Source organism: Aptenodytes patagonicus, chromosome 7 (assembly GCF_965638725.1).
Source record: "Aptenodytes patagonicus chromosome 7, bAptPat1.pri.cur, whole genome shotgun sequence".
Classification (NCBI taxonomy): Eukaryota; Metazoa; Chordata; class Aves; order Sphenisciformes; family Spheniscidae; genus Aptenodytes; species Aptenodytes patagonicus.
This window is the reverse complement of record NC_134955.1, coordinates 30,888,300-30,906,403: the sequence shown is the minus strand read 5'-3', so window position 1 is coordinate 30,906,403 and position 18,104 is coordinate 30,888,300. Positions and strand designations below refer to the sequence as shown.

The window sequence follows — 18,104 nt, the reverse complement described above, 5'->3', positions numbered from 1 at the left end:
AATGATCAGGAGTAGTCAGAACTCCTAAAGATGTGGTGATACAAGACTCATTTAAAAGCAATTATTGAAGTAACATGGAGAAGATGTAAGTAACTGCAAGGATAACTTAATTACCTATGGATTAACCTATGGGGAAAAGTCATGAAAATGAGAGGAATGCAAAACCAAACTGTGACAAGGGGATTTAAAAAAATGAGGAAGCCAGTCAGCAAGACCCTACATGAAATGGTATAAAATCTTTAGACTCAGCATGGAAATTGCAACAAAAGAATTGCAAAACACATGCACAGCCCTAAATAAAATGTGAAGTAAGGAACCAAGAAAAGGCAGAGTGGTTAAATGCTCAGGACTGAGCGTTATTAAAGTCTAACATCTTTTCTTTGAGGAACAGCATGGGGAGGAGGGAGATGGAAATGGCACATCTAAACCTATTGATGTATCTAGAAAAGAGCTGGAGCATATAGAGAAAAGGTGGTATTCAAGATGGAAATTAGGAGGAGGAAAGGTACATAGCTAAAACCTTGAATCAGTAGATGTGCCGGACCAGCAAAAAGGGATTTAAATGATAAGGACGTTGCAAAGGAGCCAAGGCCATAAACGTGTAACACAAAAGATGATACACTTCTACCATAATTTTTACACACAGATTCAGCAAAATATCCCCCTCCTCCTTTTGTTTTTAACCAGGAGCCCAAGCTTTTGTTTCCTAAGTAATGAGTGAGCACAGACGAACCTTTATGTCAGAGAAAACAAATATTCATTTTACCAATTTCTTCAATGTTTTAGTGAATATGGTATTGTATTCCATTAAAATCCCTTGTAACATCGTTGGAAAAGGTGATCCTCCCACGTGGCTTAACACAGTATCAAGACTTAAGGTTAAAACTAACGGCAGTATCTGCCACACACGTCCCACAGCAAAATTTCAATGTTATACTAAGAATTTTCACTGTGTTTAAAATCGTTGCCTAATGTCGTCACTAACCCCCACGGTGCTTAGTCACACGCTTCTTTGGCATCCAAAGACAGCAACCATCATCAGAAAAACATGAAAAGCATTTGGGCGATTCTATGTTCAGATCCGAGTTGTCAAAGGGTTTCTGGATTTCATTTCAAGGGGCTGAAATTTTAGCGTGGAAGAGCAGCAGGTGCAATTAACCTCCGGGGGCGGATTTGTGGTAAGAAAAAAAAAATCCTCCAGTTCTGAAAAAAGAACAACATCCCCCCCCCACAAAAAAAAAAAAAACAAAAAAAAAACAAACCAAAAACACAACACCCCAAGAAACCCACCAGTCCCCAAGGGGAGAGGCGCGCTGCCCAGCCCCGCCACCCAGCCCGGCGCGGGCAGCGCTGCTGGCGCCGCCCCCGCGCCGGGGCCGGCTCGGGGCCGGCTCTGTCCGCCCGCGGCTGCGTGCGCGGAGAGGAGAGGAGAGGAGAGGAGAGGAGAGGAGAGGCGCGGCGGCGGGCGGGCGGCAGTGCGGCGGGATGTTCAGCTGGCTGGGGAAGCAGGGCGGCGGGCGGGAGCGCGGCGGCGGGAGCGACGTGGTGCAGACGGTGACCGGGGGGCTGCGGGACCTCTACCTCCGCAAGCTGCTGCCGCTGGAGGAGCACTACCGCTTCCATGACTTCCACTCGCCCGCCCTGGAGGAGGCCGACTTCGAGAACAAGCCCATGGTGCTGCTGGTGGGGCAGTACAGCACCGGCAAGACCACCTTCATCCGGTAGGCGCCCCCCGGTGCTGCGCGGTTCCTTCTCCCGAGGCCGCCGCCGCCGCGCCCGGCCCCGCTCGGAGAACGCCGGCCAGCGCCCCGGCCGCCTCGCCCCCGCCGCCTGCTCGGTGATCCTCCCTCATCTGCCCAGGGCGTTTCTGCTGTGCGATAAATACCTACGCGCTAGCAGCTCACCCCGCGGCGAGCTCTCCCGTGCGGGGCAGCGGCCGCCCAGCCTGGCCGCCCCCTACGGCGTGCCGAGCCGCGGAGCGGGGAGCGCCCGTCTCGGTGAAAGGCGGCTAACGCCCCGCAGCGGGGTCGGCAGGGCTGGCGTCTGGCTGCTGGGAGCGCGGGGTAGCGGCGGCAGCCCGCCGGCCGCTGTGCGCCTCCCTGCCGAGGAGCGGGGCTTACCCGGGTGCCTCCCATGCCGTGTCGAGGATGGGTGCCGCTCCCCGGCCTGTTACATGCTCTGTAACTCCCCTGCCAACTTCCTGTTTAAGAATGTTATTTCGATTTCATGTTCTGCTGAGAAAGTGTAACGTCGCTGTCTACTTCCTCTTAACTTTTTTTTAATCTCTAAATTATTTCAAAGGAAAAATAGGCACTTCGAGTTAAAACGGCATGACTGCCTCGGCCGTCACAGACCATTTAACCTTATCTCCTCCCCCTTCTTTCCCAAAAGTAGTTTAATGCATAGATCGGATGTGAAGATAAGAGAGAAACGCGACAGCAGTTTTGGGCAAAAACCACGTGGTATCTGGAAAGACCTTTTTTTTCCCTCAGCTCTTTCGGTCAATTGCATTGAATGAGCAATATCGCTAATAAGGCAGCTTAACAACGTTGCTGCTGTTGTAGTATTTTCTGTCTTTCCTGCCTGTCTTATTGCTAAGTTGGTTAGTAACTGATTTTAGGAAGCTGAAGTGTGCCTCGGGTATTACAAGCTTGTGAATATTTTGCATATATTTCAGTGTGTTTGCCTCTCATATGCCCCTTACAAATCAGTCTAAGGTTATACAAAACTCTGCAAAAGACACTGAGAGGTCACTTGGATCAAATTTTGACCTACGTATTGTATCTGAAAGTCATTATAGTCCTTCTGTAAATTTTACAAATGTTTCTCTTTCGGTTCCAAAGGTTACTGTCAGCCTTGCCATAAGACTTTTCTTTCTGCAGTGTGAAAGACCTACCTCCCTTCTCCATTGAAGAGCGATGTTTGCCTTTACTCACCTGAGAGCTTTTCAGATGTTTACAGAGCTAATCATGTTTTTTTTTCTGAATTTACAACTAGCTAATTGGAAGCTTAAAGTTGAACTTGGTTCCTTACCGATTATTACTGAATTCCTGCAAACACTTAAAGTGGGTGATTTGGGTTTTCCTAACATTTCTTTAGCCATGCTGATTCATTTTCTTTAAAAGTACAGCTGCATTGTTAGTCTGTATATATTTCTAGATGTGTTCTTACCTGGCTTATGGACAGGGGATGGTGAGAGCATGGGTAATATGGAGACGGAACGGTCCCAAATACGTACATACCAGAACCTGTTCTGCCTGTCAGCTGAGTTGCTGTGTCATTTGTGATTCATAGGAAACTTTGTTCCCCTCCTGTAAGTGTTTACCTTGGATGAGAACACACGTTCTTGATTTATGGACATTCAACTTTTCTGTCCTTTACAGTTGCCCATATTTGACTGGAGTGCAAGTCAATATTGCATGTAGAAACATTAATATTCCTTGCAGTGCCTTAGATGTATTTTTGGTACTGTTGCTTTGTGAGTGTAACTTATGATCACCTTAACCATAAAATACTGAGCGATAGGGTTGATTGATACTAATGTACAGTCTGAATGAGAAAAGAAGTATCATTTATTACAGCTATTTCCAGCTTTTTTTAGCATTGGTCACTGCTGGGCGAACATGCCCAGACAAATTTGGCAGAGATAAAGTTTTCAAAGATGTTTTCTCATGTGTTTTATTAAAATACCTGACTCGATGGAGGAGGTGACTTCTACTGTGATGTCCCTTCTCTTCACCCACTTACCCCTTTCTCCTGTCCCCATTTTAGGTAGATTGCAAAGTGGTTTAATCCCTTACTAGGTATTGGAGAAGACGGGAATTGACTGTTGAGCCCCAATCAGTAATAGAACAGCTGTTACTGTTTCTAAAGGACCACAGTCTGACCTCACCATGATGAACGTTCATTACATCAGCGTTCTCTATAGAATACATAATAATTGGCTGAATCAGCATGAGAAAATGCTCCATTCAAGATGGGCAGCAACTTAGACAATAGTGTCACAGTGACTGCAACTCAAAATCCAATTTAGAGGAGAGAGAAAAGCAAAAGAGAAGTGCTTGTATGCTGAAGGCAAGACATAGAAGAAGACATGGGAAAATATTATAATGTCTAGGTCAGCCACAAATAAATTTCCCTTGTGGTAGGGGAAATTTCCCATGGAAAAATGTCATACACTCTCAAGATTGTTATAATTCTGGGTTTATTATAGATAGTTTCCCTTAGAATGAAGTTGGACTATAGGTTTTTTTTCCCCGCTAGCCTTTTAACAAGCAAAGATTACTTTAAATCTTAATTAAAACTGCTTTTTGTTCCACATTTCTCCTTTTCATAGTCAGGAGGGCATACTAGATCTACTTAAGTGTTTAGTATTAGGTTTATGGATGAACGTAACAATTCTGTTTAGCTGACAAATAGTCATTTGGGGTTTACTTTGATTTAGACACTACCATGCAAACTTCACATTTTCATACCTCTGACACATCCACATCCACCCAGTTCCTTCCACTGAGTCTTCATGGAAAACACTGATCTAGCAATGACTGAATGTCCCTGGGGAGTAAGATATACAAACAAACGCTTCCAGGTTTCTCTCAGCTCTTTTGGTTTTTCACTTGATGCTGTTTATCCTCTTTGCACTTGGAACAATGCAGTGAAACCAGCCAGTTTGCTCTCTAAGGTGCTGATATTGTTTTATTCAAGTATTTGACAATGCTGACAATTCAAACAAATATATCCAGGCCCAAATGCTAATACTTCTCTGATTGTTTTTAATGGGGTGGGAGGATGGGTGAGAGCCAAATGCGTATCTTGCATGTGAGCTGCTTGGCCTTGCAGCTTCCGTAATTCTCTCAGTTTCTCCTGGCTGCTTTAGAGGAAGAAATGGGGAAAGCAGAGACAGGAGAGGAGAATTGTAGTGCATGGGAAATAGAAAGGAGCTGGTCAGTGCAAGTTTGTAGTTGCTGACCTTTTTCTTTCCTTCTAACAATGAATTAAACTTCTAGTCTAATAATGTTTAACTTATTAATAACTTTTCTATTTTAAAAGTGTAAGAGACTGACTTTTTTTTTTTAAAGAACTTATCAAGATGAGGAAAAACAGAAGTAAATTCATCAGCTTGCCAGACTGTGCTTTTACTTTGCTCTGAGGTATTACTCAGAGGTTAAAATGGTAAACTTCCTTCTATTTAACTCAGCCAGAGCTGGGTTTTGTGAAAGCAGCCTTTTGTATGCATAATACCTGAAGTCTGCAAGTAGCATGCAATCGCTTGTATGGCAAGAATGGGCTGCATCTATTTCTTCTGGGGGGAAAAGGTCCCTCTTAATTTCTTCAGGTGAAAGCTGAAACTTCTTTGTTACTAGCTCTACATGAAAGTTTTATTTGAGTTATTTGGAGCAGAATTCTTACATTAAAGCAAATGTGCTAGTTCTGTTGTGTTAAAAAAAAAAAAGGTGTGGAGGATTTGGTGCAGTATGTACTATGGAGGTGAGCAGCCTTATGAAAGGAGACTTGAGTTTGTCTTCCCATGCATCAGATGGTATCCCTGCCCAGTGCTGCTCTGTCCAGCTCACCTGTGTGCATTATAGTATGGTTTAGCTAAAGCATTTAGACTTCCAATGATTATCAGTATCCCAAACTGTGAGTAATCTTTGCTATCTCTGGAACTTTGTAAACCAGTTTCCCATAGTCTGGCTATAGATCTTGCAAAGGAACATAGATGAATGTTTATTGGCAAAGCAGAAAGGTTATAGCCCAGGTAAAAACAAAGGGAGAAGAGTCAACAGGATGTCTGTTGTTCGATCTAGATTGTCTTTGGGATGTTCGCTATTTTTAAGCATTCTTCCTGTGAACCTTTTTGAACTCCCTTTCTGCTGAAAATTCCTGAGAAGGACGTGCAGTTGCGGATGTTAAACATCCAGGTATCTTCCTGTGTTAATGTAGCATACTATAGAAAAACACTTGCAGCTTTTCACTTTACAGAAGACTACTCATCCCTTTTGTGTGGCTAAGCGAAACTGATATTTTCATGCTGAGGGGAAGTGTGATATAGGTTGTACAGCCAGTGCTCAAGAACTAGGGTTTATTTCAGTCTGTACTGATTCTTGATGTGCAACTGTGAGCCAGTCTTAATGGAAAATACCTGCCTTGCAAAGTGTTTCCTGTGTCTGTTGAATAGGTGTACCAGGCTCAGCACTGTGACTGTTGGGTGGGACTTGGTATTTGGAAGGAGATCTTGCCTTCCTGGATTGTTATCACTATAAAAGCCTGGTTTTTAAAGCTGCATCTGTGAAACTAACTTGGAAGTATCATTGCAGTTCAGTAGCACTTTATTCTTGTTTAGTCATTTAAATAAGCAGCTAATCTGAATTTGCGCTGTTGAGTTCTGAGCTGAAAATACAGATGTTGGAAATCCTGAAAGGTGCTCCGTACTTCCAACTCTTTGTAAATTCTGCAAGTGTTACATGTGCAGCAACTTCATGAGCAGGCCATGAGATTATTTTTTTAGTCATCTGAAAGACCACCACCACTGAATGTCCATAACCATGCCTGGCAGGTTCATGAGCTTATAATGGATAGCACTTATCCTATTACACTGGATGTGTCCTATCCTGCATTCAGATCCCATCGTGTAGTTTTCTGTGACCTGGGATCTGGGACTTCTCTTGTGTGCATTTGATTCAATACAGTGTTCTTTACTGCTGCTCTAGGAGCTTCTTGTCATATGTGTCGCCACCTTATGAATTGCTGCCTCTGTCAGCAGAAGTCTGGGAATGACAATTCATATCAAGAGAAGAACTTAGTGACTTATCCTTTCTCTTTTAAAAGAAGGGCAGTGAGGAAAAGCAGGCTTGAGAGACTTTGAAATAGAACATTTTATTGTGGCAAGTTAAAAATCTTATTTTAGAAGTTAAAAGTATAATTTATCTTTCAAAATCAGTGCTGTGGATAAGTCCAGCATGGCCTTAGTGAAAAATGGTAGTGGCTCTTGTGAGTTAGCCTTTGCATCCTGTTTTAGAGGGCTCTAGTCTGCCATGGTGTTCTGTGAGGAGGCAGGAACACACTTTAGTGTTTCAGGTGTTTAGCTGTTTGCTACAACACTTGAAAGTCCTGGGTTTCCATGCATAAAGGCTTCAACTGCTGAACTATCAAAGGAGTTTTGTCTTTGCTTTGATACATGATCTACTTCGTAAAGATGAGGGGTCTGCTGCATTGTACACTCCTGCATGTGCGGAGAGGTTTGAGTGTTGGTTTTTTTTGCTTTTGGAGAGGGATTAGTTTTATTTCCCTGTTACTGTGCATTAGGTACAGCTTATTCTAGAAGTAGAACAAATCGACTTTGGCATGTTCTGGCATGATTGTTCTTGTGTTCTTCCCTTCCCACAGTTTTTAGCATTGGCATTTTTTTCCTTTGTTTGTTTGGAAGCAGAAAGCCGCAGGAAATCACATGTAAATAAATGTTTATGCTTTAAGCCTCCCAGATCAAAGGTTGAGCTGATTTGAGCCAGTTTGCTAAGGCTAGTGAAAGAGATCTTTGAAATGTGTAGTATATATGTGGTGGAGTCCCCATCCCTGGAGGTATTTAAAAGACGAGTAGATGAGGCACTTAGGGACATGGTTTAGTGGACATGGTGGTGTTGGGTCGACGGTTGGACTCGATGATCTTAGAGGTCTTTTCCAACCTCAATGATTCTATGATTCTATGATTCTATATTTAGTTCCTTAAATTTAGCTTCTGTGCACTGATCTATAAAGTCTGTGAATGTTTGGGTATTGAATTTAAAGACAAACAGAGATTGTTCAGCAAGTACAGATACTTTGTAGAATGGTTTTTGCAGCAAAAGCAGCCTGCAAGTCCTCTCAAATCAATATTGGTTATGAAATTATAGCAGAACAGGCATAGTGCTATTGGATTAAGGGCCAGAACAAACCTATTATTCAAAGACCAATGTTAATATAATGGGCTCAAACCTAACTAGTGCTGTCATTGAATGCGGGACCATCATTTATGCCTGAAGAAGAATTCTCATTTAAATCCAGCTTTGATTATGTAAAAAGTTAAATTGTACTTGGTTAAAATTGTGGGGTTTGGGTTTTTTTTTTTTAAGAATTCCAGGGTGACTTGGAACCCATGGAATTAATAATTACGAGATGACTTGATTGGAGAATGTTAATGCTCCTGTAATGTCAAATTACAGCATAATTGAAAACAATTTGGTCTTAGTCTTGATGTGAACATTTTCAAGATGGTGCTGTTGTGAATGAAGACAATAGCACTCATGCTTTAAGGTTAAGCAGGGTTGTCTGCTTCTGTTTTTGAAAAGTGGCAGTTATCATAGTGTAGGCTGGAAGAACGTTGTAAGATGGAGGCTTGCTTGATAGGCTTGGGGCTCCTCTTGCTTCTCATTTGCCATCCAGGAAGGGATGCAGAAAGGCTTTTTCTGTAAATACATGCTCCGGTTCCATTAAGTTTTAGCATTTAAATACGCACATCCTTCGTTTGAGACCTTGTTGTCTGGAAAGTCAAGACTTGGTGTATCACGTTTGGTCCACTGAGTATGTGCTGTCTGCATCTGTGAGTGGATTACTCAAAGGGAGGTGCAGGATGGTTTCTGTTGGTACAGCGCTGCCTGACTTGCCTAGTGGAAGTTACTGTTGGGCCTCAAGTTCTGCAGGTCTGACTTAGTTAACAATTACTTTTTGATATGCAGATCAAAAGAAAAAAATCGTTTCCTCACTCCCAAACAGATGTAACAATTGTCTCATGACTGTGTTATCTCTGCCTGTGGTAAGATGGGTTAAAGTTAGTAAAATCATACTGAGTTCATCAAAGGGTTAGGTCTGTCAGCAAACTGACACTGCTGATGTACTGTTTCAAACCGCTCCCTTTTAGTACCAGCAGCACTTGTATAGGCTTGAAAACACACACAAAAGCAGCAATGTCTTGTAGTGTAACCTACAGCACTGCGATCATTGGTAGAAGCATCCACTTGAGTGGTTGAGGGAATATTTCCACTCTGTTTTTGTAAAGGGATTTACTTTATCCTTTTACCTAGTTATTGTGAAAAACTGGAATTCAGTTGTGTGTGGGGGTGTTTTTTTCTCCCTAGTTAATAGAAATAATGAAATGCAGGGAAAATGTAATTTTATTATTCTAGAGTGTGTATATCCTTGGGAATTTTCAAGTGAATTACAGGTATTTGCTTTTGCTATAGTTCCCAGTCATTAATTCTGTTACTTTATGTATTCTCCATCTCTAGATACCTGCTTGAACAAGACTTTCCAGGCATGCGGATTGGTCCAGAGCCTACTACAGATTCTTTTATTGCTGTGATGTATGGAGATTCAGAAGGAAACATTCCTGGAAATGCCCTAGTTGTGGATCCTAAGAAGCCGTTCCGCAAACTCAGCCGCTTTGGAAATGCTTTTCTGAACAGGTGAGACCTGTTTGCATGTTGTCTTTTGATTTTTATGTTTAAATTTCTACTTGATACCATCTTCAAGCATCAATGTTTTTTACTAAATTTTTTCTGCTGTATTTGTTTTGAACAGCATGGAATAAATACTCAAAGACAAGCAGGAGTGGTGGCAGTTCAAGTGAACTAAAAAAAAAAAAAAGGCAGTACTAGGTAGGGTAGTACTAGCATAGAGCTGTGTACCCTTGGTAAAACTAAAAAAAAATTTAAAAGGTAAGGAGTGTTACTATATATTCAGTTATGAGAACAGAATCATTGTTAAAACCAGTTTACAGAAAACTGCTGAAACGCTCCAGCAGCTAACTTGTTTGTAAGGCATTACGCCAGCTGGAACTCAAGATCAGTTTAGGCACAAATTTCTCTGCTCAGTAAAACTGGTAGATTAGTAATATTATTAAAAACTACCATTCAAAAAAGGAAAAGATCTTTTCCCTTTGATGCTGTCTTGTTCTTCCTTTACGGTGGTCTCCCCTGAGGTCTTGGTGGTGTAGCCTCTTGAAGTTGTGAATTGCTGGGATATGTAAAAAGGCCTATAAGAATGGAGGCTATTTGAATATGCCTTCTGGATTAAGTACATATTCAGCTAGTTAAAATTAAACGCTTAACAGCTTGGTCTTCAAGCAGTACCATAGATCAGGATGATAGTGTTAGCTTCTGGATGGCTGCTGGATATTTTCAAAAAAGGGGAGAGTTGTTCAGGGGCTGTGAATATTGCCATGGGTAACTTAAGTAGCCAGCTAAATCTTTCCAGTTAAAAGTTATTAATAACTTTGCATTGTGTGAGCAATCACCTTGTTTTCTTCCTGTATTTGATGGTGGCTTGACATGGAGGCCTGGTTTTGCAAGCCAATTAATCTAAATTGGTTCTCTTTTAACAATAAACTTTCCTGTTTGGCTGATAAACACTGGCGTATGTGTTAAAAGTTCGTCATGTACAGTCTTATCTCTCGCTGTGTTTATTCACAGAAGAAAGTTTATAGCTTCTAATAGTTGGCTTGACTATCACTTTGCTGAGAGATAAGAATATGTGCTGTGGGAAGATGCAGTCAAGTCCCATTTTAAATAATAATTTTGTGGTCCAGGACCCCTTTCTGTGAGATTATTGGCTAAGTCTTGTCCTCCAGATCACTGTTCTATTTCTCTTTCCCCACCATCGTGCTCTCTGTGAAAAGTTAATATAATAATACTGTAAATTGTATTTTGCACAATATTCAAATATTGACACAGAACCTGTAATAATACTAAATGTTTGTTTGGATGAATGGGTTACATAATTTTTGGCTAAATCATCTGCCCAGCTAGTTGTGTCAGATCCTGAATCTTAGGCAAGCAAGGTTATTTGCTAGCTAAAAAGATGTACATTGAAAGTAACTGACTGAATTATTCCAGTTCTTTTGGTGACTGTGGTATTGTTGCATTGCAGTGCTGTAAGAATCTTACCTTCCCCAGCATTCACATTTGCTCCTTAGTTTTACAGCAGAGATCTAGGTGCTTATATTCCCCTGGCACCATACTTGGTCTGCCACGCTGATCATACTGCTGCTTTTTCAAAATTGTCAACTCATTTCTCTTTCCTACTTTACCTAGTTGAAAATGTCTTAGGCTTTATTTCAGTATCTTTGAGTAACTTGTTCCTGTTGTCTTTACTTGCAATCATACTACATATTTTGCTTTGCCTTCTCTCATTTGCCATACTGGCAGTGACAATGCTTTACACCCAATATTACATTTTTCACTCCTGTCTTAATATATTTCTCTCTACTGCTCTCTCCCCCTCACCCCTACTTTTTTTTTTTTTTTTTTTTTTTTTTTGGAATGATTTCAGAATCCTAGTCTTTTGTCTTGTGGAAAAACTAAAGGTATTACTTTTCCAAGGCTATGGACACTTAGACTATGAAGTAAAGCGCCCTTTTCATCTACATGAAAGGAAACAGTGACTGAGGTAATGGAGAAACTAAAACCAAACAAGAGCACAGTAGCACAGTCAAGGCTTGTACTTACTAATTAGCTGCCTTAATTTATTTATGTTACCTTGCCTCTTTTTTCCATGACCCCTTCTTATTTCCCCCTGTATCTCACTGCTTGTGATAGATGTCTCTGTAAGGCTTCTGAGTGTAGAAACTTGTCTCTTACTTCTCTTGTGTACTTTTAAGGAAAGTTGAGGGGGGAAAGGGATGGGGACAGGACCTAGTGTGCCCTTGGATGCTGGTGTAAGTAAGTGAGGAAAGAATATTGCAGTATACCAGAAGATCACGGAAATAAATTGGTGCTGCTGTGAAGAAACGCATGGTCCTGCTCTATTCTAATGGGTATCTGAATGGACACAAAAAGGAGTATAAATTCTTACTAGGTTCTTTGAGTCATCCAAAGTTAATCTAAAAAAAAAAAAAAATCAACGGATGATTACAAGGTTGTTGATTTCATTTTTGCAAACAATGTAACTTATTTTTGCAAGATAGTCTAATATTGCTGGTTTTCTTTAACAATAGTTTTATAATAATATGAAAAACATGACAGTATCAGATGTGTCATAAGCAGTTACAGTCATCTCATTCGCACAACTATTTTTGTAACAGGTTTTTTTTTGTGAAGGTCTGTTGTCATTTAGGTAGATAGTATGTAGTTTTTCTTTTTATGATGCAGCACTTAAAATCTCACTTCGTACAGGTCATGTAAGAAATAGTGGTTCAGAGCCAAGTCTCAATGTCAAAAAGAGATACTCAAATACGACTAGCATTACAGATTTAAGTTGTCTGAAATATTAGTTTGATGTAAGATTTTTAACCCATCTGTTGTCTTTAGATTATGGATATATTCTAAAAGCTACAGCCAGTTAATTCCAAGTTTATCCTTCTATTTCATCCTTTTCTTATATACTTTCCTCCTCCCTTTACCACTAATGACTGCTGCGAAGACTGCAGTGTCTTTACATTTCTAAGGCCTGTAGTTCTCTCTTTTCTTGCACAGCCTTTTCCAGCTGTCCCAGTTTGGGTGATGCCTAAGTGAAAATACTGCCGTATTGTTCAGCTGAAATAATGGTGCCAGTCTTCCTGTAAGATAAGCCTAGAAACATCTCAGTGATACTAAACAAGTGCTGGCCTTTCTAAGATTGAAATAAAGTGATAAGAAAAAACACGTATGAAAATTCAGTCTTCAAACTTCCAAATTTATGAAAACTACTTCATGTTGTACATACTAGCGATGTATTTTTTTTTTTTAATGGTTGACATGGTCAAATGTATTTTCTTTGTTGCTTATGCACATCCACTATGCTTCCACAAAATGTGTTTGCTTTAACATAGTGTCTCCTTTAGGTTTTGGAAAGTTCAAAAAAATGTTATTCAATAGTACCTCACTGCTCTTTCAAAAGCATCTCTTAAGTTAGTAGAAAATTAGCCTTAGTGGAAGAGTTTGCTTCAGATATGCAGTATTTTCTACACCTGGTGTTCCACTAAAAAAAACCAAACCAAAAGGGGTAGTGCTGTTTACATACCCTCAGGTTTTATCAGGCCAAGATGGCTGCTGTTTCCTTATCCCCTCTTGGGTTTCAGGGAGAGGCGTAGCTGATGCTGCCATTTCTGTTGTACCCAAGAAGGGACGCTGTGTTACAGACTCATTACTACAAGGTCACCTGAAAAAGAAGGTGGAGCGAGGTGTAAGGACTTTTTTCTTCCTGATTTCCTTTGAATCATCTGAATCGTTATCTGTCCAACAACATCTTCCAAATTTTGATATATCTTACATTTTGTATCTGACTGCCTGAACTCTTCCTAACTCAGACTATCTTTGGTCTTAAAGTTCTTGTTTGACTTTAGCACGGTTAAAATTTGCTGTCTGTGATATGCTATTTCTTGAGGTAGTGTGCCTTCTAAAGCGATGGGTTAACGCAGGGTGGACATCTTACAGCCTGAGCCTGCAGCTTAACCCTCTGCTAGGCTACCTCTGGGCAGCTTCACAGGAGGAGGGTAGGTTAGTTAACATTGTGGGGTTGTTAGTATGGTCTTCAGCTGCTACCCGATAAGAAGAAAATCTCTTAAAGGCAGTTTATGATGAAAGCAGGTGAAGTTCTTCAGTCATGAACTATCCCAGAAGCATCAGAGTAGTTTCGATTTAACATAGGAAGTGTTCTGCATGACTCTCAGCAGCCTCATGAATTATTTATTTTTCATAATACCACTATTGAATTTGTCTCCCATCACGGAGGCAGGAGGTTATTGTTTAGAGCATGCTGTGTGTAATTTGAACTCTTGGCTCTGGCAGTGTGAAAGCTTTTGCTCCGTTTGTAGGAGAAATTGTTGGTTTTGGTCCTCCGCAAGCCCCACGTAAGGAGGGTTGCTGCTGGAGCAGGTGAGAGGGTGACTTGCCAGTGACTGGAATATAAACATACCGTCAGCATGGCTTTCTGCCTGCTTCCCTTTTCTTTTGAATCTCTTTGAATTTGGGCAGAAGTTGGAGTACATAAAGAGTTGTTTCTTGTGTATACTAATTTTGGTGCTAGCAAAATGTTTATTTTATGGAGTCTTTTTAATGTTGCATATAAGGCCCATGTTGTCAGCTCTTGCAAAATTTGGAATTTTATCAGCACTTAGGCATATGGTTTTACAAGGTTTTCCTGTGGTTTTTTTATGAGAAGCTCTCTGTTTACATTTTGTTTTCTTTAACATGTATGGTTGCCAAACATAGGGGTTCATTAGGAATTCAGAAACTTTTTTTTTTTTTTAAATCTCACTTGAGTCTTTCTAAAAGCAGATACATAAAGGGGAACTCTCAAGGGACAATCTACATGTGAGCTAGAGCTATCGATAATGTTTTTTTTTTCTCCTCCTTTCCTGCAGGTTCATGTGTTCTCAGTTACCTAACCAGGTACTGAAGAGCATCAGTATCATCGACAGCCCTGGCATTCTCTCTGGAGAGAAGCAGCGCATCAGCAGAGGTGAGTTGCAGGGCTTGAAAATAACTGAGCTATTTTTGCTGTACCGGACAAGTCATCATCCTAATCTGCTGGGGGGCCTGTTCTAGTGGTATTGAGTGGTGGCGTGTCCCAAACTTTCTTACTACAAGGCCTATTACACCCATGTTTTAAGGCTGGATGTAGGATTTAGAATTTTTTTCTCTTGAAATCTGGTGGGGTTGGGATTTCCATCATCCTGCTGCTAGGGCTGCAAATGGCTATGGTTTTATGGTCTGTTGAATAATTAGTGCTTTGACACTCCTGAGAAGAAGCCTTATTTCCATCATTTTAATTGCTTTCCACAAAGTAATAGTGAATAGACTCTTATATATACTATTGAAGTTCATGAATGAAGAAATGTTTCATAATAGCTGTAGCTCTTCAAGCTGGTCATGTTTAAAAACTGAGGGGGTTGGGCTATAAATAAGGTGCTTTTATTGTGGGCACAGCTGCTAGTGTTGCTTCCTAAGGTTGCTCAGTCATGCTGTAATATAATTTTCAGTCAAAAGAGTAGCAGGAGGAAGAGGGAATGAGAATATTTTTAATAAAATGAAAATTCTGCAAAGAAATGAACCCTGTTTTTAACATGCTGTTTAAAAATAAGAAATTAGCTTGTCTTTGAGAAACTATTAAAACAAAACAGCATAATGTAAATAACTTTCTTCCCTGGTTCCTTGAGCTGCATTTAAGTGCGTATCAGAGACTTCTGTGGAGTTGTAAATGGTAGGGATCCAGTGTGTGGCTTATGCTGCCCTCTGTTTTCAGACCTTTGCTTAAGAAATGGAAACTTTTGTGTTTCATGTCTGTGGGAAGGGAAATTATCAGTCCTTTAACATCTCACACCTGGGATTTTTTGAGGAAAGCCTGGAATGAGCACAATATATGGCAGCTGTGCAACCATAGACTTTACATTGCACTGGCAGAATAAGAGACTAAATTCTTAGGACTGTAATCTAAACTATGCTTGCTTAGTAAACTGGTCTACTAGATGTTTCTGGATTCTTTGTTCAGTGACAGAATGTGGGGGGTTTTTGTCCTCTTTATTGCTCATATAGTCATGTAAAGCATTCATCATGGGGAGAGAGCTGTGTTTTCCTATATGTGATACATTGGTGAACTAGTAGAGATGAACAGCATGAGTGCTCTACATCTGTGCAAGCGAAGGCTTGAATGTTGTGAAACCAGATGAGTAAAACAAATACTGCATGTTGGCACTCTTATTTCTAGGCAGAAATAACCAAGTGTATAACTAATGATTTTTAATGCTGAAAAATCTTTTTATAAGATGTCCACAAAATGTTTGAGTCGCAGTTTACACAGAGAGTCTGATAAAATCAAAGATGGTCTTAAATCTCCTATTTCTGCTTCTCCATTGTGGATTCCAGCTCCCTTTTTCCTCTACCAAGAAAAATTAGGTGCATCGTTCTCCCTCTCTGCTTGTTAAATCAAGGGAAAATGATGCTTGGCAGCATTCAAGTATCTGTTGCTACTTTCATAACAGTATGGAAGTGAACATGAACTAAGCAGAAAACTAGAGCATCATATTAATATGCCACTGAAAAACTGAGCAGTTGGGTGACAAAATTCAACACCATTAGGGATTGCTGTGGAAGTCCCAGACTTCATGTGTGGGACAGAGTTGTGTTTCACTCCACGTTATGTTTCACTGATAGTCCTGTGTTGCTTAAAGGACCATGGCTCTTCACTGCCATCTAGAAATGCTCGTGTCTTAACAAAACATATGACTGTTGTTCCTTTATTGTTCAGAAACTCCATTTCTTGATGGTATGTGCCTTATCAATTGTTTTTATGGCCTAGCTGGCCTGCCCTTTGGTATGGTAGACTTTCACCTAAGTTGACAGTGCTCATTGATAACCTCAAACTCTTATCTGTTTCACAGGCTTTAACTTGACTAGTTTGCATTTCATGATTTTTTTTTTTTCAGTGTGTTAAGGGTTGTCTTGAATATGTAACTTGGCATAGTTCTTCTATCACAAATGTGGTTCTCCTGTGTGCTGTTTAGCTTTAACCAGTGTGGTTGTACCATAAGAAAGGTTTTGGGAGTCAGCTTTAGAGCATTGTTCTCTGTGTGCCCCAGGGTTGTGGGACAACTGCTGCCAAGGCTTAAGGTTTCGTATACTTAGGCATCAGCATACATGAAATACCTACAAGGCACTGTATGGACTTACTGCATGCACCTATTGCATGCTCTTATGATTAGGCAATACTGCACTCACTCATGTCTGAAATATTGCATAGTCAGATACATCTCCTGTGTATGACTTTTGGGTTGCTTATGCAGTTTCCATACAGGTGGTTTTGTGCAGTACAAACTTGACTTGGCCTGTGGTGCTGCACACAGCAAGGCCTGTCTGACCTGCTTCCTGAAGGAGTTGGACTGACTTCAGCATATTTATGCTACAAGTCTTAATTTAGCACGTTTTGAAGTTTGAGTTGCTTAGATTACTTTTTAAATTACTGTGTGCAAATATAAGTAGGATTCTACATGATGTTTTCTGCTGTCCCTAAATATGCCTCTGTCAGAGCAGGTTCTGTTTGCATACCTTCAGACCAACAGAGGTGTTTTCCTACAAAATGTGTGGTGTTACCCCTTAAATTCACTGGCTGCTTCTCACTGAAAAAGGTTGCAGCTTCGCTATGGGAACCGCTATTTCCTTTCACTGTAAAGGTGATTACAGATTTAAACATAGGGATACTTTTCTGTGCTTGCCAGGAAAGCTCTAAATATACAGGGTGATACTTCAGAATTTCTGTTCTGACAATTTCACAATTTTGTATTTCAAAATTTTATAGTTCAAACTTTTTAAGCTTTTGGTTTCTTTATATTTCTCAAACTTATAAATAGTATAAACAAGATGAGATTTTTCATAATTCAGTAGTGGAATATGACATTTAATAACACCTGATAAGTATTCTTAGATGCTTTCTATTCTGCACATTATTGGTGTCTGTTCATATCTGAGTTTTTAAATTACCTTTCTAGAAGTTTAGCTTGTTTCTAACATCGGTGAGTAGCAACTTTTCTTATTGGTGATGTTTTAATGTGCTCAATGGAAGAATAACGTTACAGGAGCTCAGTGTAAAACCTTCACTCCTTGCTGTTGGTGTTTTTTTCCATCTTCCCATGAGCAACTGCTTAACTATTTACCTATGAATGGACGTAACACCTGCATAATGATAGAATTTTACAGGTATCACTAGGAGTAAAGTGAAGCCTTCTGAGACCAGCAAAGCAATCAAATGTTAACTTTCAGTTTTAAAATGCAGGAAAACAGTAAAGGACTATGTAAAAATACAGGATATGCACTACTTCCCATGTTTTATTTCTAATTCTGGAAAGCATCCAGGCCATGGATGAAGGAGCTGATTGCTTTCTGAAGGGTCAAAAATATACAGAGTGCAACATTCAAAGCTGTCTCTCTTGACGCACCTTTCCCGCTTCTGTTGTTGGCAGAAGGGTGTGCCAGAAGCTTCCCGCCTGTCAGTTCAGGGGCTGCACAAGTGGCTGGAGGAGAATGTGCAGACGTGTGCCAGCATTGTCCCCGGCCAGACAATGCCTATCCCTGTGCTGCTTCTGCAGCATCACTGGTGACGTTCACAAAGCCCATGTCAGACAGAAACGTGTGTATAGTCTGCAAGATGTGGAAGGAACAATG

The 18,104-nt window shown here is 40.5% G+C and overlaps 1 protein-coding gene across 1 annotated transcript in view; it reads left to right on the top strand.

Annotated features, from left to right (window-relative positions):
- Positions 1-1,474: 1,474 nt before the first annotated feature.
- Positions 1,475-18,104, top strand: part of EHD4 (EH domain containing 4) — a 32,508-nt gene continuing 15,878 nt past the window's right edge. The window contains exons 1-3 of the mRNA XM_076344653.1: positions 1,475-1,721; positions 9,261-9,437; positions 14,312-14,409. Of these exons, the coding sequence (XP_076200768.1) occupies positions 1,486-1,721; positions 9,261-9,437; positions 14,312-14,409 (511 nt within the window). The 5' untranslated portion in view covers positions 1,475-1,485. The remainder of the gene's footprint in view (positions 1,722-9,260; positions 9,438-14,311; positions 14,410-18,104) is intronic.